Genomic DNA, 24,507 nt, shown 5'->3' with positions numbered 1-24,507 from the left:
CCAGGAGGCAGAGCTTGCAGTGAGCCGAGGTGGTGCCACTGCACTCCAGCCTGGGGGACAGAGCGAGACTCCGTCTCAAAAAAAAAAGAAAAAAAAAAAGTTGAAGTAATGTTAAAGAAAAGTACTATAAAATGAATTGGTGGTGAAAAAAGGGTAGATATAAGTGAATGTTATTATGTATACTTAGGAATTGTTAACATTTTGGTTTTCTCCTAGATTCTGATGGAAGAAGGAGGAATATGCTCTTTAAAAAGCAGGCCAACATCTACTGAGAAAATCTGTCAGTATAACTGTATAAGTTAATTTTACTCTATTTTAAAAACTAATAATTAAATAGAAATCAGTTACATTTGTAGTGATTTTTTGGATGTTTACCAACAAATATATATCATGGATATTTTAGTACTACTAATACAATTGGCTCTTTAAAATTACTTTTATATTTTATTAAATATACATAATGAGTACATTAATGTATATGTACAGTTTAGTAAATAAGAATAAAACAGATAATCCTCATACTCACTAGGTAGCTTAAGAAATAATACATAATACTTCTGAAGATTTCTTCTTTTGTATTTCATATCCTGCCCTCTAGAGGTAACTATTTCCTTGAATTTGTTTTTTGTTATAACACAGACTTTTTAATTGCTTTATTTTGAACTTTCTACATATTGATCCAACTCTATATATTTTTCTGCAACTTGCTTTTTTTTTCACTCATTTTATATTTTGTGGTTCACCTGCTTTGATATTTGTAGCTCTAGTACATTTATTATTTTTCCTGCTATATAGCATTCTATTGTATGAATATTTCACAATTTATGTATCCTCTAACAATGGATATTTAGGTTGTTTTGAATATTTTGCTTACATTGTTTCGAATATTTTCCGATGAAGAACAATGCTACTTGGACTATTATTGACATTTTTCCTTGCACACCTGTATAAAAAGTTTCTCTAGGATGTATTTCTAGGAGAATTGCTAGTTCATATGGTATGTACTTCTTTGCATCTTCAAGGTAATGCAAAATTATTTTCCTAAGTGGTTATGCCAGTTGTACCCCTCTTAGCAATGGGTAAGAGTCTTAGTTGTTACATGTTTTCACCAACAGTATCTCAGTCTTTTATCATTATTGGTAATCTGATAGCTCATTGTAGTTCTAATTTATATTTCTCTGACTACTAATTAGGTTAACTGGCCATCGATGTTTCATTTGTGAAATGTCATTTGCTCATGTTCCTCTTCTGACGTTTGGTTTTCTTTATGGGATGTGTCTTTTATACGTCTATATCTCCTATATATATTTTATGTGTCCTGGATACTGACTGCTTGTAGGCTTGTGTGTAGCAAATACTTCATATTTGAGTGATCTCTTAATTCTATACTGTCTTTTTACAGACAGAAGTTTCATGTTGATCTGGTACTCTTTTAGGTATTCTGTGCTAGCATAGTCCTTCATGTTATCTAGTCTGATGGAATACCTTGAAACTTTTTACAATTTAATTTTTTGAATATGTAAAATACTAGTCTGGTTTCTGCCCTTATCGTCCCTGCCCTATTTCCCGGAATTCTGCAACATGAGTTTTTTTTTTTTTTTTTTTTTTTGCTGCTTTCTGGTTTCTCATTCCAGTCCATTTAAAAAAAAAATAAATCCCAAAAATATATAAACACATACATAACCATGAGTCTTAGTTTCCTGCCTTTCTCATTCCAAATGTAATATAGAATATTTTATAAAAGAATTAAGTGAATTCATTTATTTAATAAAATATCCTATAGATTCCTCTGTGTTAGTGCTAGGTATTTCTTCATCCTTTACTTATGGCCATTTAGTAGTCCATTACATGCATGAACTGTAGTTTTTTCAGTCAATGCCCTATTGATGGACATTTGGGCTATTTCCAGTATATTTTTCTTACAAATACTGTTTAAGTAAACAACTTTGTGCAATGTTTCTTATTTGTGAAGGTACATTTTCAGGGTAATTTCTGGGAGGGACATTGTTGAGTTGAAGGAGAAATATGCTGGTATTTGATAGATATTGCTGAATTTCAATTTTGATATATATATGTCCAAGTTCCTTGTGTCACCATTTGGCAATTCCTTTAGCAGTGTATATTTTATTCCACAGCCTCACCAACAAGGATTGTGGTCAAATTTAGGAATTTTGCTGAGTCTTACAGGGGGATGGATAGATAGAAGTTTTCATTTGCACTTCGCTATGTGTGAAGTTGAGCATCTTTAAAAAATGTTAATTGGCTATTTGCGATTCTTCTTCTGTGAATTCTCCATTCACACCTTTTGCCCCCTTGGGTTTTGGCATTTTTTTCCTTGATATTTAAGAACTCTTTAAGAGCTATTAAGAGATCTTTAAATATTAAAAAGATGTAGATGAGGGGTGAAAAAAGATGGCGGAATTGAAGACACCACCTACAAGCACACCAATTTAACGACTCTCTGCACACAAAAAACACCTTCCTAAGAACTGCATAAGAGCACTCATAGTACCTGGTTTTAACTTCGCATCACTGAAAGAGGCACTGAACAGGTAGGAAAAATAGTCTTGAGTCACTGACGCCACCCTTCCCCCATTCCCTGGGAGTGGCGACACAGTGCGGAGAGTGATTCTGTGTACTGGGGAGAGGGACAGCCAGTGCAGCAATTTCGAGGCATTGAACTCAGTGCTGTCTTGTAACAGAAAGCAAAACTGGACCAAACTCAGCTGATGTCTACCCATGGAGAGAGTATTTAAACTAGCCCTAGCCAGAGGGGAATTGCTGATGCTTGAGGTCAATACTTGAGTTTGCATAAGCCCTCCTATTATGGTCTAAAGTGCTCTAGTGCTCTAAGTAAATTTTAAAGGCAGTCTAGGCCACAAGGACTACAACTCCTAGGTGAGTCCTAGTGCTGAACTAGGCCCAGAGACTGTGTACTGGGGATGGCATGTGTTGTATTGAATCACCAGTTGGGGCAGCTAAGGAAGTGTGGCAATCAGCCCTCCCTTAACCCAGACCACTCAGCTTGCAGCTCCAAAACAGACCCCTTCTGCTTGAGGAGAGGAGAGGGAAGAGTGTGGAGGACTTTGTCTTACATCCTGCATACGAGATTAGCCACAGTAAGATAGGGCTCAGGTCAGAGTCATGATGTCCCCTTTCCAGGCTCTAGCTCCAAGATGGCATTTCTGGACACTCTTTGGGCGAGAAGGACACCTATATCCTTGAAGGGAAGGACCCAATCCTGGCAGGAATCATCACCTGCTAACTGAGGAGCCCTGGGGCCCTGAATAACCATCAGTGATATCCAGGGACTACATTGAGGGCCTTGGGTGAGACTCTGAGACTTGGTGGTATCAGGTGAGTCTCAGTACATTTCCAGCTGTGATGGCTATGGGACAAGACTCTTCACTTGAGAAAAGCAGAGAGAAAAGTAAAGGGGACTGTGTCTTGCACCTTAGGTACCAGCACAGCCATGGGGGTAGAACACCAAGTAGGCTCTTGGGGTCCCCAATTCCAGGACTTGGCTCTTGGAAGGCATTTCTGGACCTGCCCTTGACCAGATGGGGAGTCCACTGCGCTGAAGGGTGACTCCCAGCCTAGGCGTCATTCACCACAAGCTGACTGAAGAACCCTTGGGTCGTAAGGGAACATCACTGGTACTCTGGCAGTACTCCCTTAGGCCTGGGTTGTGATGGCCATGGGTTGAGGTTCATCTGCCTTTGGAAAGGGAAGACAAACCACTGTGTCTTGTGGTTTGAATGTAAGCTCAGCCCCAGTAAAATAGAATACCAGGTAGGCTGCTAAGGTTTTTGACTGTAGTCCCTGGCTCCCAGTTCTGAGACAGCACTTCTGTATCCACCTGGGGCCTGGGGGAACTTGACACCCTGAAGGGAAGGACACAGACCTGGCCAGCTTTGCTACCCATGGATTGTAGAGCCCTAGGGCCTTGAGAAACCATAGGCAGTAGCCGGATAGTGGTTACAGTGGACCTTGGTTGAGACCCAGTGCTGTGCTGGTTTAGCATCTGACCAAGCACAATCCTGATGGTTGTGGCAATGGGGGTGCTTATGTCACTCCACCCTGAGCTTCAGATGGCTCAGAACAGAGAGAGAGACTATTCATTTGGAAGAAAGTAAGGGCAGTGACAAGAGTCTCTGCTTGGTAATGCAGAAAATTTTCCTAGATATTGTCTAAGACAATCAAGGCAGTATGTCTACAAGTCTGCAAGAACCACAGCATTACTGGGTTTGGGGTGCCCCTAAAGCAGATACAGCTTAGATCTTAACACCCAAGTCCTTTTTGAATTCCTGGAAAGCATTCCCAAGATGGATGCGAACAAGCCCAGACTGTGAAGACTGCAATAAATAACTAACTCTTCGATGCCCAGGTACAAACGAACATCTACAAGTAGCAAGACCATCCAGGAAAATGACTTCACCAGATGAACTAAATAACACACCAAGGACCAACCCTGGAGAAATGGACATATGTGACCTTTCAGACAGAGTATTAAAAATAGCTGTTTTGAGGAAAGTGAAATTCAAGATAACAAAGAGAAGGAATTCAGAAGTATATCAGACAAATTTAACAAAGAGATTGAAATAATTAAAAAGAATCAAGTGTAAATTCTGGGTCTGAAAAATGCAATTGATATATTGAAGAATACAATAGAATCTTAATAGCAAAATTGATCAAGGAGCACAAAGAATTAGTGAGCTTGAAGGAAGACAGTTTGAATATACACAGTCAAAGGAGATGAAAGAAAAAAGAATAAAAAAGAATGAAGTATGCCTGCAGGATCTAGAAAATAGCCTCAAAAGGGCAAATCTAAGAGTAGTTATTGGCCTTTTATCTCCTAAACCTAGAGAAACATGTCAATACCCAAATATAAGAAGGTTATAGAACACCTAGCAGATTTAACCTAAAGAAGACTACCTCAAGGCATTTAGTAAACTCCTAAAGATTAAGGATAAAGAAAGGATCCTAAAAGTGGCAAGAGAAAAGAAACAAATAACATACAATGGAGCTACAATACGTCTGGGATCAGACTTTGCAGTGGAAACCTTACAAGCCAGGAGAGAGTGTCATGACATATTTAAAGTGCTGAAGGAAAAAACCTTTTACCCTAAAATAGTATATCCAGCAAAAATATCCCTCAAACATGAAGTAGAAATAAAGACTTCCTAGACAAACAAAAGCTGAGGGATTATCAATACCAGACCTGTTCTGCAAGAAAATGCTAAAAGCAATACTTCAATCAGAAAGAAAAGAAAGTTAATGAACAAGAAGAAATCATCTGAAGGTAAAAAACTCACTGATAATAATAAGTACACAGAAAAACAGAATATTATAACACTGTAAATGTGGTGTGCAAACTACTCATATCTGAAGTAGAAACACTAGATGATGAACTAGTCAAAAATAATAACTGCATCAACTTTTCAAGCCATTGAGTATATAATAAGATATATACAGAAACAACAGAAAGTTAAAAAGCGAGAGAATGAAGTTAAGGGGTAGAGTTTTTACTAGTTTTCTTTTTGCTCATTTTTTTATACAAACAATTAAGTTGTTATCAGCCTAAAATCATGGGTTCTAAGATTGTATTTGCAAGCCTTATGATAAAATCATACAACAGATACACAAAAAATAAAAAGAAAATAAATTATATCACCAGAGAAAGTCACCTTTAATAAAAGGAAGACAAGAAGGAAGGAAAGACGAAATGACCACAAAACAGCCAAAAAACAGTTAACGAGCAGTAAGTCCTTACTTATCAATAATGACTTTGACTGTCAATGGACTAAACTCTCCAATGAAAAGATATAGAGTGGCTGAATAGATAAAAAAAATAAAACCCAATGATCTGTTGCCTATAAGAAACACATTTTACCTATAAAGACACACATAGACAGAAAATAAAGGGATAGAAAAAGATATTCCAAGCCAATAGAAACCAAAAAAGAGCAAGAGTAGCTAAATGTATATTAGTCAAAATAAATTTCAAGACAAAAATTGTAAGAGACCAAAGAAGGTCATTATATAAACTCTGATGCAACTTAATGAAACTTAATCCATAATGCAACAGTGTTAAGAGGTGAGACCATTAAAGAGGTAGTTAGGCCATGATGGCTCCACACTTGTGGAGGGGGCCAATTCAGAAAGAGGATATAACAATTTTAAATATATATGCACCCAACAATGAAGCACTCAGATATATAAAGCAAATGTTATTAGCGTGAAGGAGGAAGAGATACACCCCCAATACAATAATAGTTGGAGACTTCATTCCTCTTTCAGCATTAGACAGATCTTCCAGAAAGAAAACAATGATGAAACACTAGACTTCATCTGTATTATAGATTAAATGGACCTAATAGGTATTCACATAACATTTCATCCAGTTTAGCTACAGAATAGACATTCTTTTCCTCAGCACATGGATCATTCTCAAAGATAGACATACGTTAGGCAACAAAACAAATCTTAAAACATTTTTGAAAATTGAAATGATATCAAGTATCTTTTCTAACTACAATGGAATAAAACTAGAAATCAACAATGAGGAATTTTGGAAACTATACAAATACATGAAAATTAAGCAATATGCACCTGAATGACCAGTGGGTCAATGAAGAAATTAAGAATGAAATTGAAAAAGTCCTTGAAACAAATGATAATTGAAACACAATATACCAAAACCTGTGGGATACAGCAAAAGCAGTGCTAGGAGGAAAGTTTGTAGCTCTAAAAGCCTACATCAAAAAAGAAGAAAAACAACAAATAAACAACTTACCTATGTATCTTAAAGAACTAGAAAAGCAAGAACAAACCAAACCCACAATTAGCAGCAGAAAAGAAATAATAAAGACAAGCAGAAATAAATGATATTGAAATGAAGCAAACAGTACAAAATATCAATGAAACAAAAAGTTGGTTTTTGAAAAATTAAACAAAATTGACAAATATTTAGCTAGACTAAGAAAAAGAGAGAAGATTTAAATAAAATCAGAGATGAAAAAGGAACATTATAGCTGATAATAAGAATTGAAAGGATCATTAGTGGCTACTGTGAATGACTACATACCAATAAGTTGGAAAATATAGAAGAAATGGATAAATTCCTAGACACGCACAATCTACCAAGATTGAACCATGAAGAAATCCAAAACCTGAACAGTCCAATAACGAGTAACTAGATTGAAGTTGTAATAAAAAGTCTGCCAGGAAAGAAAAACCTGGGACTTGAAGGCCTCACCACTGAATTCTACAAAACATTTAAAGAAGAACTAATACCAGTCCTACTAAAAATATTCTGAAAAATGGAGGAAGAGGGACTACTTCCAAACCCATTCTATAAGGCAGTGTATTACCCTGATACCAAAACCAGACAAATACATCAAGAAAAGAAAACTACAGGTCAATGTCTCTGATGAATGTTGATGCAAATATCTTCAACAAAATACTAGCAAACACAATTCAAAAGTATATTGAAAAGATTATTCATTATGACCAAGTGGGATTTATCCCTGGGATACAAGAATGGTTCAAGATACACAAATCAATCAATGTGATACATCATAACAACAGAATGAAGGGCAAGAAACATGTGAACATTTAAATTGATGCTGAAAAAGCATTTGATAAAAATTTAACATCCCTTCATGATAAAAATCGTAAAAAAAACCTGAATATAGAAGAAACATAACATAATAACAGCCAGATATGACAGACCCACAGCTAGTATAGTACTTAATGGGGAAGAACTGAAAGGCTTTCCTCTAAGATCTGGAACATGACAAATATGCCCACTTTCATTCTTATTCAACATAGTACTGGAAGTTCTACTGGAAGTTCCATCTAGAGCATGAGAAAAGAGAAAGAAATAAAGGGCATCCAACCTGGAAGAAAGAAGTCAAATTATCTGTGTTTGATAATGATGTGGTCTTATACTTAGAAAAACCTAAATACTCCATCAAAAACCTATTAGAATTGATAAAATCAGTAAAGTTGCAGGAGGCAAAATCAACATACAAAATTCAGTAGCATTTTTATATGCCAACAGTGAACAGTCTGAAAAAAAATTTTTTTAAGTAGTTCCATTTACGGTAGCCACAAATAAAGTTAAGTACCTAGGAATTAACCAAAGAAGTGAAAGAGCTCAATAATAAAGACTGTAAAACACTGATGAAAGACACTGAAGAGGACACCAAAACATGGAAAGATATTCCCTGTTCATAGATTAGAAGAATCAATATTGTTTATAATGTCCATACTACCTGAAGCAATCTACATATTCAATGCAATCCCTATCAAAATATGAATGACATTATTAACAGAAATTGAAAAACTAATCCCAAAATTTACGTGCAACCATGAAAGACCAAGAATAGCTGAAGTTATCCTAAGCAAAAGAAACAAAACTGAAGGAATAGCATTACCTTACTTCAAATTATACTGCAGAGTTATAGTAACCAAAACAGCATGGTACCAGCATAAAAGAGACACATAGACCAGCGGAACAGAATCGAGAACCCAGAAACAATTCCACATATTTCCAGTGAACTCATTTTTGATAGAGGTGCCAAGAACATGCACTGGGAAAAGACGGTCTCTTCAATGAATGTTGCAGGGGAAACTGGGTATCTGTATGCAGAAGAATGAAACTAGACCCCTGTCTCTCACCATATACAAAAATCAAATCAAAATGGATTAAAGAATTAAATCTAAGACCTTGAACTATGGAACTACGACAAGAAAACACTGAAGAAATTCCCCAGGACATTCGTTTGGGTAAAAATTTCTGGAATAATAAGCATAGGGAACCAAAGCAAAAATGGACAAATGGGATCACATCAAGTTAAAAAGCTTCTACACAATAAAGGAAACAATCAGTAAAGAGACAACCTATAATGGGAGAAAATGTTTGCAAATTACCCATCTGGCAAGGGATTAATATAATATATAAGGAGTTCAAATAACTGTATAGAAAAAAAATCTAATAATCTCAAGAAGAAATAGACCAGGTATTTGAAAAGACATTTTTCAAAAGAGACATACACATGGAAGGGGCATATGAAAAGGTGCTCAACATCATTGATCATCAAAGAAATGCAAATCAAAAGTAAAGTGAGATATCATCTCACCTCGGTTAAAATGACATATCCCAAAGATAGGCAATAACAAATGCTGGTGAGGATATGGAGAGAGGGAACCCTTATACACTATTGATGGTAATATTAATTAGTACAACACTATGGAGAATAGTTTGGAGGTTCCTCAAAAAACTAAAAATAGAGCTACCATGTAATCAAGCAATCCCACTGCTGGATATATACCCAAAAGAAAGGAAATCAGTATATTAAAGAGATATCTGCACTCCCATGTTTGTTGCAGGACTGTTTGCAATAGCCAAGATTTGGAAGCAACCTAAGTGTCCATCACCAAATGAATCGCTAAAGAAAATGTGTTAATTAAACACAATCTAATAATCTAATTATACATAATCTAATAATAATAATTGTTTTATAATGTTTAATTTCTTGAGAAGTTACACCCCTCCTTTCATTTTTTAAAAAGATTTTTCTGGTTATTCTTGATTACTTTTTCATATAACCTTTAAAATCAACTTGCCTAACTCCAGAAAATATCATAAGAAAAGAATAATCATGTAATTTGCAACAGCATGGATGGAACTGGAGGTTATTATGTTAAGTGAAACAAGCCAGGCACAGAAAGACAACAAATGTTCTCACTTATTTGTGGGATCTAAAAATAAAAGCAATTGAACTCATGGAAATAAGAGGGTAGAAGAATGGTTACTAGAGGCTAGGAAGGGTAGTGGTGGGGTTGGGAGAGTGGTGATGGTTAATGGGTACAAAAAATTTAATTAGAAAGAATGAATAAGACCTCGTATTTGCTAGCACAGCAGGGTAGCTATAGTGAATAAAAATTGTACATTTTAAAATAACAAAAACAATATAATTAGATAACACAAAGGATGAATGCTTTAGGGGATGCATACCCCAGTTTTCATGTGATTATTATACATTGTATCCCTGTATCAAAACATCTCATATACCCATAAATATATGCACCTACTATGTATCCATAAAAATTAAAAAGTAAAAGCATGTATGTTTTGATATGTGGCAAATGTTTTCTTCTAGTTTAATGTTGGTTTTTGATTTATTTTGTTTAGTCTTTGCATATAGTGTCTCTTGCTTTGCAGAAGGTTTATCTTCTTTATGTAGTTAAATTGATAAATTTTTTCTTTTATTTCTGGATTTAGACTCTCCAGACTCTCCACACTTCCAAGTTACAAAAGAACTTACCATATTTTCTTCTAGTATTAGTATGCTTTTATATTTTTAAATTCAGTTCTTTAATCCATTTGGATTTTGAGTTGATTTAAGGCATGAGGTTTCTATAAGTCCAAGGTTTTGTTTGTTTGTTTGTTTGTTTTTGAGACGGAGTCTCGCTCTGTTGGCAAGGCTGGAGTGCAGTGGCGCAATCTCAGCTCATTGCAAGCTCCGCCTCCCAGGTTCACGCCATTCTTCTGCTACCACAACTGGCTAATTTTTTACATTTTTTTAGTGGAGACGGAGTTTCACCATGTTAGGCAGGATGGCCTCTATCTCCTGACCTCGTGATCCCCCTACCTCGTCCTCCCAAAGTGCTGGGATTACAGGCATGGGCAGCCGCGCCCAGCCAAGTTTTAAAAATACATCTTTTCCCTAGGTATTTGTGATACTACCTTTTTTATATAATAACTTTCCATATGTAGCTAACCTATTTTGTGGGTTTCTTAATTGTTTCATTGATCTTTCCTAATCTTCATGTGCCAATACCATACTGCTTTTTAAAAATTATCTTTTTATAAATGTTTAATTTCTTGAAAAATTACATGCCTCTTTGCACTTTTTAAAAAGTTTTTTCTGGTTATTGTTGGATTGCTTTTTCATATAACCTTTAAAATCAACTTAATTAAGTCCAAAAGAAAAGTTTTAATTTTTATTAGGAAACTGTTAACTGTGTTAGTTTAGTGTGAATTATTATCCTAATAATGTTGAGTAGTCTATCGAAGAACATAAGATGTCCTTTCATTAATTCAGTCTAGTTTTTTATATTTAGTAGTTGCTTAAAATACCTTCAAGCACTTTCCTGAAGTCTTCCTCACATAGATTCTGCATGTTTCTTGTTAGATTTATCTGTAGTGCCTTCTGATACACATACACACACACACACACACACACACACACACACACACAGCTACTTTAGCATGAATATATATCCTGTGTTTCTGTATTAAGTAAGATTCTGAATTTGGGGCTTAGGCTTGTGTGTGTGTGTGTGTGTGTGTGTGTGTGTGTGTGTGTGTGTGTTTTGCCAATAGCTTTTTTTTCTTGTGAGGTATTTGATGAATCAGTAATTTGGGAGAAAGTGATTCTTAGCATCTATGGGATCTATGGGAATGATTATTAATTTTTATTCATATGTCTTTTTGCATTATTGTTGCAAAAAAGCATGCAACATAACATTTATCCTCTCAACAGTTTCCAGGTGTACAATACAATATTGTCAACCACATGCACATTGTTGTGCAACAGACCCTCGTCCTGTCTCTCACACTCCCTAAACAACAATTTCCTACTTGCCACTCCCTCCAGCCCCTGACCATTACCATTTTACCTTCTGTTTCTATATTCTACTTATATACCTACTGGTGAAATCATGTAGTATTTGTCTTTTTTATAATGGCTTGCTTCACTTAACATAATGTCCTTAAGTTTCATCCACACTGTAGTATATAACAAGATTTCCTTCTTTTTCATTGCTGAATAGTATTCAATTGTATCTGTATACCATATTTTCTTTACCCATTCTTTCATTGATTGTCATTTAGGTTGTTTCTGACTCTTGGCTATTGTGAATAATGCTGCAATGAACATAAGTATGCAAATGTCTCTTCTAGGTCCTGCTTTCCGTTATTTTAGATATATATTCAGAAATTCTATTTCTGGATTATGCAGTAGTTCTATTTTTATTTTTTTGAGAAATCTTCATACCATTTTCCGTAGTTGCAGCACCATTTTACATTCCCACCAGCAGTGCAGAAAGGTTCCAATTTTTCTACATCCTTGCCAATATTTGTTATTTTTTGTTTTTTTCTGACAGTGGTCACCCTAAGAGGTGTGAGATGATACTTCATTTTGATATAGATCTTTTTAAATGATGAATTTTACTAATGGATTTTGTGATTTGGACCATCTTAGCATTCCTACAATAAATTCCACCAAGTCCTGATGTGTTGTGGTTCTTTGCTTTTCTTTTTATTCTGTTCTTTGTAAAAAATTTAATACTTTTTTAGTATAAGGTTTTCGTATTGGTATTCATAAGTGGTATTTTCCTGTAGAGAGAGAATGTTTGTATGTGTGTGCAATCTTTATCAGATTTTGATATGTTATACCAGATACAGAAAAGTTTTTAAATGTACATACAGGCAAAAGTTGAGGCTATTTGAAAGCCTTCTTGAAACTTGAATATTTTGCTTCTTCTCTATCCCAATTTCACTGCTTTATTGCAGGTCATAATCACTTCATACCTAGATTATCCAGTTAATCATCTAACTGACTTGATTTCATTGTCTCACCTCTCTTTAATTCATCCTTAGGTAACATCATGGACAATCTAAAATATACCTCCATTAATGTTTAGAAATATTTGCACATTCTTTTCCCTCTATCCCACATGTTAGTTTTTCATCTTGTCTCTGAAAATTGTTTATTCATCATTCAAAACTTACTCTTTATACTTGTGTTTTCTCTAAATTGTCACCAAATCTCTTTCCCTAGGGTTCATCACACTTAGCCGCCTACTACTTTTGTATCTTCTATGATGTCACATCTTATTTTGTGACTTAAAAAATGTGTATCTTTCTCCACTACAAGATTCTGAACACTTTGAGGGCTCTGAACATGTGTCCCTAATAACTATCACAGTGCCTTACATAAAGTAGTTACTCAATAAGTGTTTTTTTTTTAAGTTTTTAAAAAGTCTTTTTTACCACAAATTATTGGGGTACAGGCGGTATTTGGTTCTCACATATCAGTGAGAACATACGATGTTTGGTTTTCCATTCCTGAGTTATTTCACTTAGAATAATAGTCTCCAATCTTATCCAGGTCACTGCAAATACTGTTAATTCCTTCCTTTTTATGGCTGCATTTTTATTCCATCATATATATGTAAAAAATATATATATATACACACAGACACACACACCACAGTTTCTTCATCCACTCATTGATTGATGGGAGTTTGGGTTGGTTCCATGATTTTGCAATTGTGAAATGTGCTGCTATAAATGTGTGTGGAAGTATCTTTTTTGAATAATGACTTCTTTTCCTCTAGGTAGATACCCAGTAGTGGGACTGCTGGACCAAATGGTAGCGCTACTTTTAATTCTTTAAGGAATTTCCACGCTGTTTTCCATAGCGGCTGTACTAGTTTACATTCCCACCAGCAACGTAGAAGTGTTCTCTGTTCACCAATCCCATGCCAACATCTACTGTTTTTTGATTTTTTGATTATGGCCATTCTTGCAGGAATAAGGTGATATCACATTATGGTTTTGATTTGCATTTCCCCGATCATTAGTGATAGTGAACGTTTTTTCATGTGTTTTTTGGCCATTTGTATATCTTCTTTTCAGAATTGTCTATTCATGCCCTTATCCCACTTTTTGATGAGATTGTTTGTTTTTTTCTTACTGATTTGAGTTCCTTGTAAATTCTGGATATAAGTCCTTTGTCAGATATATAGATTGTGAAGATTTTCTCCCACTTTGTGGGTTGTCTGTTTACTCTCCTGATGGTTCCTTTTGCCGTGCAAAAGCTCTTTAGTTTAATTAGGTCCCAGCTATATATTTCTTTGATTGTATTTGCTTTTGGGTTCTTGGTCATGAAATCCTTGCCTAAGCCAATGTCTAGAAGGGTTTTTCCCATGTTATCGTCTAGAATTTTTATAACTTCAGATCTTAGGTTTAAGTCCTTAATCAATCTTGAGTTGATTTTTCTATAAGGTGAGAGATGAGGATCTCCTACATGTGGCTAGCCAATTATCCCAGCACCATTTGTTGAAAAGGGTATCTTTTCCCCACTTTATGTTTTCATTTGCTTTTTTGAAGATCAGTTGGCTGTAAGTATTTGGGTTTATTTCTGGGTTCTCTATTCTGTTCCATTAGTCTATGTGCCTATTTTTATACCAGTACCATGCACATTCCATGTTCATGTATGGGTAGAATCAATGTTGTGGAAATGACCATACTGCCAAAAGCAATCTACAAATTCAATGCAATCTCATCAAAATACCACCATCATTCTTCACAGAATTAGAAAAAAAACCCCTAAAATCTATGCGGAACCAAAAAAGAGCCCGCATAGCCAAAGCAAGACTAAGCAAAAATAACAAATCTGGACACATCACACTACCTGATTTCAAACTATACTATAAGGCCATGGTTACCAAAACAAGTGTTTATTTGTACTTATTTTCATTTGCATGCCCTTTCCTGTACTGCTAAAGGTGAGAACATTCATTCAGCAGACAAATTTCTTCCCTTCTGATGACTGTGGATTTACAGTACTTATGGACTGAATGAACCTTGTTGGTGAAATGAGGGTGAAATGCCCTTAAATTATGTTGTTAGTAGTAATATTCTACCCTTCATTTTTGTGCACTCTACTTTCTGTTGTCAGGGAGAAACCTGCTTTGTGGGGGTATAAATTTCCTTCTAGAATGATGAAATAAGGGTATCAGAGTTCAGCTAAGTTCTCTCTGCCTCTCAGTTGACTGAAGCTAGATTCTGTTACAGAGAGCATTTGTCCTGGCCTGAGGTACTCATGGTTTATTGCATATAGGAGGGCATGTGATCTGGTATGTGTTGTTGTTTCATGTTCTGCAGCATTTTGCTTCTCTTGATAGCAGACCGATTTTCATAAACAAGGTAACAGGAGTGGTTAAAGCTACGGTTGCTCTTTATCATTTATACATAGTAGGGATTCATGACCTACATCTCAATCCCATTTTAAAACTTTACTTGCAATTGTAAAATAGTAATATTAAGCAGATAATGAAAATTTATCAAACTGGATGCTTTGAATAGGTTTTATTCATAGCATTTGATTGCACAGTAAACTTTCATTTACTAGATTGGCAAATGTTTGATGCCTTAGGACTTAATAACTTGGTTTTCTCTTCCTTCCCTCAGGTTAACACTTTAAATTATTTGTTCATAAAATATAATTCACATGTTGGAAAAATCAATCCAAGTTTCTTTATTATGTTTTCTTCACTTATGTTATATACCCTTATTTCATTTGTAGCTACACATTTTTTAAGAGTAAAATTAACCCATAAATCCTGTCAGAATTGTAAGGTGCTAAGTATCCACAATTTTAACTAATTTTGGTACATTTTAAAGTGTTGTATGTTGTTATCTAAATTTGTTTTATCAGCAGATATCTTCTGCTTGGCATGTGTATGTTGTAGAGTATTCATAAATACCATTATTCATGTATTAAACCTTTATTTTCAGCTCTTGATTCTGCACAGAGTGGTTGGTCTACCAGTTACTCTCCAAGACCAACAGACAGCTGTTTCAGTTCTAGTTCAGATTTGGTAAGTTATGCTTGTTTCATCTATTAATATATGCTATATTAATTAATAATTATTTGTTTTTCTCATAGTTTACCTTTACCTTATAAAAATGTTGAGTCAAATAGTGTATATAAAATTAATATAAACAAAAAAGTAAACAAACAAAAATATATACAACTATTTAAAAATATAGAAAAGAAAAATGTAAACAAAAATGTAAAATAAAAATGTAAATGAGTACCATTCTTCACATTTGTAAAAATAATGCTTTTACTGCCATTTAAAAAACACCTTTTATCCTTTTATCAGGATACATTATATATATACACATATATATACATACACATAAACATGCACACACACATACATTATGTGTGTACAGTTTATCCTTGAACATTGCAGGGTTTAGGGATGCTGCTCAGTCAGAAATCTGAATAAAATGTTTGACTCTGCAAAACTTAACTACTAATAGCCTGCTGTTGGCCAGAATCCTTACTGATAACACAAACAGTTGATTAACACATATTTTGTATGTTGCATATATTATATACTATATTTATACAATAAAGTAAGCTAAAGAAAAGAAAATATTACTAAATATCTTAAGAAAGAGAAGATATATTTACTATTTATTAAGTAGGAATAGATCATCATAAAAGTCGCAATCCTCATCATCTTCATGTTGAGTAGGCTGAGGAGGAGAAGGGAGAGGCAGAGTTGGTCTTGCTGTCTCATTGGTAGCAGAGGCAGAAGAGGTGGAGGAGGTAGAATAGGGGGCAGGAGAGGCAGGCACACTTTGTGTAACTTTATGGCAATACATCATTATTTCTGAGTTTTGATTTTTCATTCCTCTAAAAATGTTTTTACATGGTACCAATCCTTCTTCTACTGTTTACTTTAGCTTCAGAGCCTGTATCATAGAAAGATCTGTGTCGTAAAGAAGTCAAAAGAGGTCTTGAGTAATCAACACTTCTGCCAGATTGTCTAATGTCAGAGTTTTCTGGCACTGCTTCTTTTATGTCTTCTTCCTTGTCTGTAACTGGTTCTTAAGTACTCATCTCCATCAAGTTGTCTTCTGTTAATTCCTCTGGAGGGTATTTATTAGCTCTTTAATTTCTGTAAGCTCCATATCTTGAAACCCTTCACCTTTCACCTTTTTTGCCATATCCACAATCTTTTTCATGATTTTCTTGATTAGCTCTTGTAAATCCTATGACGTCATGTTCAATATCTAGAACAGTTTTCTCCTGCAGGGATTTCTTTTCCAAGTCTTGATGACTTCCATGGCTTTTTCTATAACAGTAATGGCATGTTCAATGGTATAATCCTTCCAAACTTTTATGATGTTCTCTCTCCTGGATTATCTTCCATTGCATTGGCCATCCTTTCCATAGAGCACAATGTATAATGAACCTTAAAGGTCAGTGTGACTCCCTGATCTAGAGACTGAATTAGAGATGTTGTGCTTCAAAACATATAAACTACTTTGACACCTTTGGTATTGAACTCATGGGATTCTGGGTGACCAGGGGCATTATCTATATCAAAATAACTTTAAAAGGCAGTCCGTTACTGGCAAAGCACTTACTGACTTCAGGGACAAAGCACTGATGGAATCAATTCAGAAAAAGTGTTTTTGTAGGCCGGGCGCGGTGGCTCAAGCCTGTAATCCCAGCAGTTTGGGAGGCCGAGACGGGCGGATCACGAGGTCAGGAGATCGAGACCATCCTGGCTAACATGGCGAAACCCCGTCTCTACTAAAAATATAAAAAACTAGCCGGGCGACGTGGCGGGCGCCTGTAGTCCCAGCTACTCGGGAGGCTGAGGCAGGATGGCGTGAACCCGGGAGTCGGAGCTTGCAGTGAGCTGAGATCCGGCCACTGCACCACTCCAGCCTGGGCGGCAGAGCGAGACTCCGTCTCAAAAAAAAAAAAAAAGAAAAACCGTTTTTGTTTTCCAGGCCTTCGTGTTGTATTACTGAGAGACTGGCAATTGGTGTTTATCCTTCCCTTCAAAATTTGAGGGCGAGCAGCTTTATAGATAAGGGCAATATTTGTCATAAACCTGACTGCATTTGCACAAAACAGTAGAGTTAGCCTATCCCATCCTCCCTTTAAATCCTGGTGCTTGCTTCTCTTCCTAATAAATATCCTATGTGGCATGTGTGTGTGTGTGTTTTTTTTTTTTTTCCTGAAATAGGGCACTTTTGTCTCCATTAAAAACTTGCTTAGGCAGATACCCATTTTCCTCAGTGATTTTCTTTAAAGGCATCTGGGAATGTATCTGCTGCTTCTTGGTCTGCAGAAGCTGCTTTCCCTATTACCTTGATATTTTTTAAGCCAAAGCTCTTTCTGAAATTATCAAACCATCTTTTGCTGGCATTAAATTCTCCAGCATTAGATCTTTCAGATTCCTTTTGCTTTAAGTTGTCATAGAATGGCTTCACTTTTTCTTGAATCACATTAGCGTCTGAAAGTATGCCTTTGTCATAGCAATCCTGCACCCACATAAAAGCTACATTTTTAATACAATGTAAAAAGGTATTTCACAAAAGTACATTTTCCTTCACAAGTTTCCTTTTCTTTCTTTTTTTAAAGAACTATACTTAGATTTAGCTTTTACTTGTGTATATGTAAACTCATGCACATGAGGCCTTAGAAATTCTAAGGAAGAGATGACTGTCCTTCAATAGCATGTTCTCAACACTATATTACAGTGTTCTCTATTTGTAATTAGTTCCATTCCCTGAAAGAAAAGACCAAATAATGCATCTCCAAAGGATTCTGCTCATAATTACATTTTAAATGTATATGCATAAACATATTATTATAAGTACTTATGAACAAAGGTAAGAAATATCAGTTAACCAGGCATGATGGTTACTGCTTATAATCCCAGCATTTTGGGAGACTGAGCAAACAATTGCTTGAGTCCAGGAGTTCGTGACCAGCCTGGACAACATGGCCAAAGCAAATGCAAAAACTTAGTCAGACGTGGTGGTGTGTGCCTGTGGTCCCAGGAGGCTGAGGTGGAAGAATCACCCGAGCCTGGGAGGTTGAGGTCACCTTGAGCCATGATTGTGCCACTGCACTCCAGCCCAGGCAATGGAGTGAGACCCTGTCTCAAAAAAAAAAAAAAAAAATCACCAATAGCATGTTATCAACACTAGATTACAAGGTTATCTATTTGTTAACCAGTTGAATTCTCTGAAAGAATATAACTCAAATTGTGTCACTAAAGAAGCACGCTTAGATTTACCTTTTATTTATTTTTTGTTGATGTATAATATTTATACATATTTAGTCAGGTATATATGATGTTTTGTTACATGACTCGAATGTGTAATGATCAAGCCAGAATATTCAGGATATCCATCACCTCGAGTATTTCTTTCTCTGTGTTGAGACCGTTTTAAGACATAGCTACTAGCTATTTTGAAATATCTATTTGTTATTAACTGTAGTTATCCTACTCTGCTATTAAACATTAGAACTTATTCTTTCTATCTAACTGTGTGTTTGTACCCATTAACCAACCTCTCTTCGTCTCTCCCACCCCCTGACATTGACACCTTTCCCAGTCCCTGGTATCTATCATTCTACTCTCAACCTCCATGAGATCAACATTTTTAGTTCCCATATGTGAGTGAGAACATGTCATATTTGTCCTCCTGTACATGGTCCTTATGCTGGGTTTATGTATCTTAAAATGGCGGGAAACTGCAGCTGCAGATCCCAGTTTATAGTACATACCAAACAGTTCAAGCAATTAATTAATGCCATGACTTTTCTCTGCTTCTTGGGAGCACTTCCAGCATCACTAGTGGCATTTCATGTGGCTCCTTGGATGTTATTCAAGGTGTATGTTACTGCACTAAATATAGTGAAAAATATGCAAGAACCACAAGAGATCACTGTTTACTACAATATGCAATTTACCACAGAGACTACAACAGCAACAGGAGGTGGCTATGAAATTATTACAGTAGTACAGTATGTACTACAGTTAGTTTTATGCAGTCATGATTTAATACTGAATATTTGTTTACATTTCTCTATGTTTGTTTACATTTGTCTTGGTTGTAAATGGTGCCACTTATGGCCATGTTTATATGCAAAAGTTTTGATAAATTTTAACTTTTCATAATAGATCCGTGTATATTTTACAGTAGTAAATTATAAAATAAACTAGTATCTATAGATATTTTATGCATTCATGATATACTTAACTTTTTCTTATTTTCTGAGTTTTTTCAAATTGTTACGAATCTCTAAAAAGTTTTCTAATGTATTTATTGAAGAAAAATGCACATATAATTGGACCTGTGCAGTTCAAACCTGTGTTGTTCAAGGGTCAACTGTGTATACACACATGATATGTAATATATAAAAATATATAGAGGTATATTTTCTTTCTTTCAAGAGGCTTTTTAAAAGAACCCATTCACAATAATTAGAAATGTAAAATAACCAATAATATGTTCAAAAATAAACTCTTCACGTTTAGATGAAAACTATAAAATGTTATTGAAAACTGAAACCTGAATAATTGTAGTGACATAGTATATTCTGAGTAGAAATGCTCCATTGCTGATAAATCACATGTTTAAATGGAATTCTCCTCCATTCATTCTTTCATCTTCATTTAGTTTACCTTTTGTCTCTAATTCACCATCCAAGCAGCTCCTGCTAAAGACACCAATGACTTCTATGTTGTTAAATTCATTGGATACTTTTGAATCTATCTCATAAGAACTCCTAATATTGGTATAAACTATTATTTTATTTTTTAAAAAACAATTTTAACTCTTCACTTTTGTGATAACACACTATCTTGTTTGTCTTCATATTTCTCTGAATGCTACTTCATGCCTTTGTTCACTTTTCCTCTACCCCCATATAAATGTTGTGAAGTTTAGAATTTGACACAGGACAATCTTCTTCTGTTAACCTACACTCTAAACCCTAGGTGATGTTATACACTCCAATGAATTTTGTGCTGTCTGCATGATGACAGTTCTTAACTTTAAACTTTAGCCCTCATCTTTATTTAGATGTCCAATTTTCCATTGAACATATCTTTGATATTTCATAAAAATCTCCATTTCTTCATACCTCAAACTGAATATCCCCTGGTTCTCCACAAATGAGTTTTTCTGACATTTCCTATATCAGTAGATACGTTTTCTGTCCACCCACATGATCATGTCAGGAACTTAGTACTTAACTTTGTCCTTTATTTTGCTGTCTCATCTACCTCATTCAACGAGATTCCTTCTGTCATTTCATCCAATTAAGTCAATGTTTTCTCTTTAACTACTGTGGTTGCTTTAGGTGTTTTAGACATGTAGTCCATGCCCATGCCTATGTCCTGAATGGTACTACCTAGGTTTTCTTCTAGAGTTTTTATGGTATTAGGTGTAACATTTAAGTCTCTAATCCATCTTGAATTAATCATCGTATAAGGAGTAAGGAAAGGATCCAGTTTCAGCTTTCTACTTATGGCTAGCCAATTTTCCCAGCACCATTTATTAAATAGGGAATCCTTTTCCTATTTCTTGTTTCTCTCAGATTTGTCGAAGATCAGATGGCTGTAGATGTGTGGTATTATTTCTGAGGACTCTGTTCTGTTCCATTGGTCTATATCTCTGTTTTGGTACCAGTACCATGCTGTTTAGGTTACTGTAGCCTTGTAGTAAAGTTTGAAGTCAGGTAGCGTGATGCCTCCAGCTTTGTTCTTTTGACTTAGGATTGTCTTGGCAATGCGGGCTCTTTTTTGGTTCCATATGAACTTTAAAGCAGTTTTTTCCAATTCTGTGAAGAAACTCATTGGTAGCTTGATGGGGATGGCATTGAATCTATAAATAACCTTGGGCAGTATGGCCATTTTCACGATATTGATTCTTCCTATCCATGAGCATGGTATGTTCTTCCATTTGTTTGTGTCCTCTTGTATTTCTCTGAGCAGTGGTTTGTAGTTCTCCTTGAAGAGATCCTTTACATCCCTTGTAAGTTGGATTCCTAGGTATTTTATTCTCTTTGATGCAATTGTGAATGGAAGTTCATTCATGATTTGGCTCTCTGTTTGTCTGTTACTGGTGTATAAGAATGCTTGTGATTTTTGCACATTAATTTTGTATCCTGAGACTTTGCTGAAGTTGCTTATCAGCTTAAGGAGATTTTGGGCTGAGACGATGGGGTTTTCTAAATATACAATCATGTCATCTGCAAACAGGGACAATTTGACTTCTTCTTTTCCTAACTGGATACCCTTTATTTCTTTCTCTTGCCTGATTGCCCTAGCCAGAACTTCCGACACTGTGTTGAATAGGAGTGGTGAGAGAGGGCATCCCTGTCTTGTGCCAGTTTTCAAAGGGAATTTTTCCAGCTTTTGCCCATTCAGTATGATATTGGCTGTGGGTATGACAAACCCACAGCCAATGTGCCACATTTTCTTAATCCAGTCTATCATTGATGGACATTTGGGTTGGATCCAAGTCTTTGCTATTGTCAATAGTGCTGTAATAAAAATACATGTGCATGTGTCTTTATAGCAGCATGATTTATAATCCCTTGGGTATATACCCAGTAATGGGTTAAATGGTATTTCTAGTTCTAGATCCTTGAGCAATCACCACTCTGTCTTCCACAGTGGTTGAACAAGTTTACACTCCCACCAACAGTGTAAAAGGTTTCATATTTCTCCACATCCTCTCCAGCACCTGTGTTGTTTCCTGACTTTTTAATGATCGCCATTCAAACTGCTGTGAGATGGTATCTCATTGTGGTTTTGATTTTCATTTCTCTGATGGCCAGTGATGATGAGCATTTTTTCATATGTCTGTTGGCTGCATAAATGTCTTCTTTTGAGAAGTGTCTGTTCAGATCCTTTGCCCACTTTTTGATGGGTTTGTTTTTTTCTTGTAAATTTGTTTGAGTGCTTTTTAGATTCTGGATATTAGCCCTTTGTCAGATGAGTAGATTGCAAAAATTTTCTCCCATTCTGTAGATAGCCTGTTCACTCTGATGGTAGTTTCTTTTGCTGTGCAGAAGCTCTTTAGTAATTTAGATCCCATTTGTCAATTTTGGCTTTTGTGACATTGCTTTTAGTGTTTTAGACATGAAGTCCTTGCCCATGCCTATGTCCTGAATGGTACTACCTAGGTTTTCTTCTAGGGTTTTTATGGTATTAGATCTAACATTTAAGTCTCTATTCCATCTTGAATTAATTTTAGTATAAGGTGTAAGGAAGGGATCTAGTTTCAGCTTTCTACATATGGCTAGCCAGTTTTCCCGGCACCATTTATTAAAAATGGAGTCCTTTCCCCATTGCTTGTTTTTGTCAGAACTGTCAAAGATCTAATGATTGTAGATGTTTGGTATTATTTCTGAGGGCTCTGTTCTGTTCCATTGGCCTATATCTCTGTTTTGGTACCAGTATCATGCTGTTTTGGTTCCTGTAGCCTTATGGTATAGTTTAAAGTCTGGTAGCATGATGCCTCCAGCTTTGTTCTTTTGACTTAGGATTGTCTTTGCAATGCGAGCTCTTTTTTGGTTCCATATGAACTTTAAAGTAGTTTTTACCAATTCTATGAGGAAAATCATTTGTAGCTTGATGGGGATGGCATTGAATCTATAAATGACCTTGGGCAGTATGGCCATTTTCGCGATATTGATTCTTCTTATCCATGAGCACGGTGTGTTCTTCCATTTGTTCATGTCCTCTTTTATTTCACTGAGCAGTGGTTTGTCGTTCTCCTTGAAGAGGTCCTTCACATCCCTTGTAAGTTGGATTCCTAGGTATTTTGTTATCTTTGAGGCAAATGTGAATGGGACTTTACTCATGATTTGGCTCTCTGTTTGTCTGTTACTGGTGTATAAGAATGCTTGTGATTTTTGCACATTGATTTTGTATCCTGGACTTTGCTGAAGTTGCTTATCAGCTTAAGGAGATTTTGGGCTGAGATGATGGGGTTTTATGAATATACAATCATGTCATCTGCAAACAGGGACAATTTAACTTCCCTTTTCCTAATGGAACACCCTTTATTTCTTTCTCCTGCCTGATTGCCCTGGCCAGAACTTCCAACACTGTGCTGAATAGGAGTGGTGAGAGAGGGCATCCCTGTCTTTTGCCAGTTTTCAAAGGGAATACCTCCAGTTTTTGCTGATTCAATATGACATTGGCTGTGGGTTTGCCATAAATAATTCTGATTATTTTGAGATATGCCCCATCAGTACCTACTTTATCGAGAGTTTTTAGCATGATGTGCTGTTGAATTTTGTCAAAGGCCTTTTCTGCATCTATTGAGATAATCATGTGGTTTTTGTCTTTGGTTCTGTTTATATGATGGATTACGTTTATTGATGTGTATGTTGAACTAGACTTGCATCCCAGGATGAAGCCCACTAGATCATGGGGGATAAGCTTTTTGATGTGCTGCTAGTTTTGGTTTACCAGTATTTTTTTTATTATTATTATACTTTAAGTTCTAGGGTACATGTGCATAACATGCAGATTTGTTACATATGTATACTTGTGCCATGTTGGTGTGCTGTACCCATCAACTCGTCAGCACCCATCAACTCGTCATTTACATCAGGTATAACTCCCAATGCAATCCCTCCACCCTCCACCCTCCCCGTGATAGGCCCCAGTGTGTGATGTTCCCCTTCCCCAGTCCAAGTGATCTCATTGCTCAGTTCCCACCTGTGAGTGAGAACATGCGGTGTTTGGTTTTCTGTTCCTGCGATAGTTTGCTGAGGATGATGGTTTCCAGCTGCATCCATGTCCCTACAAAGGACACAAACTCATCCTTTTTTATGGCTGCATAGTATTCCATGGTAT

At 35.8% G+C, this 24,507-nt stretch overlaps 1 protein-coding gene across 1 annotated transcript in view; it reads left to right on the top strand.

Annotated features, from left to right (window-relative positions):
• Positions 1-216: 216 nt before the first annotated feature.
• Positions 217-24,507, top strand: part of LOC105507596 (uncharacterized protein C12orf40-like) — a gene marked incomplete at its 5' end in the record, with an annotated part of 42,775 nt that continues 18,484 nt past the window's right edge. The window contains 2 exons of the mRNA XM_011936119.1: positions 217-280; positions 15,599-15,681. Coding sequence (XP_011791509.1) covers positions 217-280; positions 15,599-15,681 — 147 coding nt within the window. The remainder of the gene's footprint in view (positions 281-15,598; positions 15,682-24,507) is intronic.

This window comes from Colobus angolensis, unplaced genomic scaffold (genome assembly GCF_000951035.1).
Source record: "Colobus angolensis palliatus isolate OR3802 unplaced genomic scaffold, Cang.pa_1.0 Scaffold150, whole genome shotgun sequence".
Classification (NCBI taxonomy): domain Eukaryota; kingdom Metazoa; phylum Chordata; class Mammalia; order Primates; family Cercopithecidae; genus Colobus; species Colobus angolensis.
The sequence above is the reverse complement of the archived record's forward strand: the minus strand, read 5'-3'. Positions and strand labels throughout refer to the sequence as shown.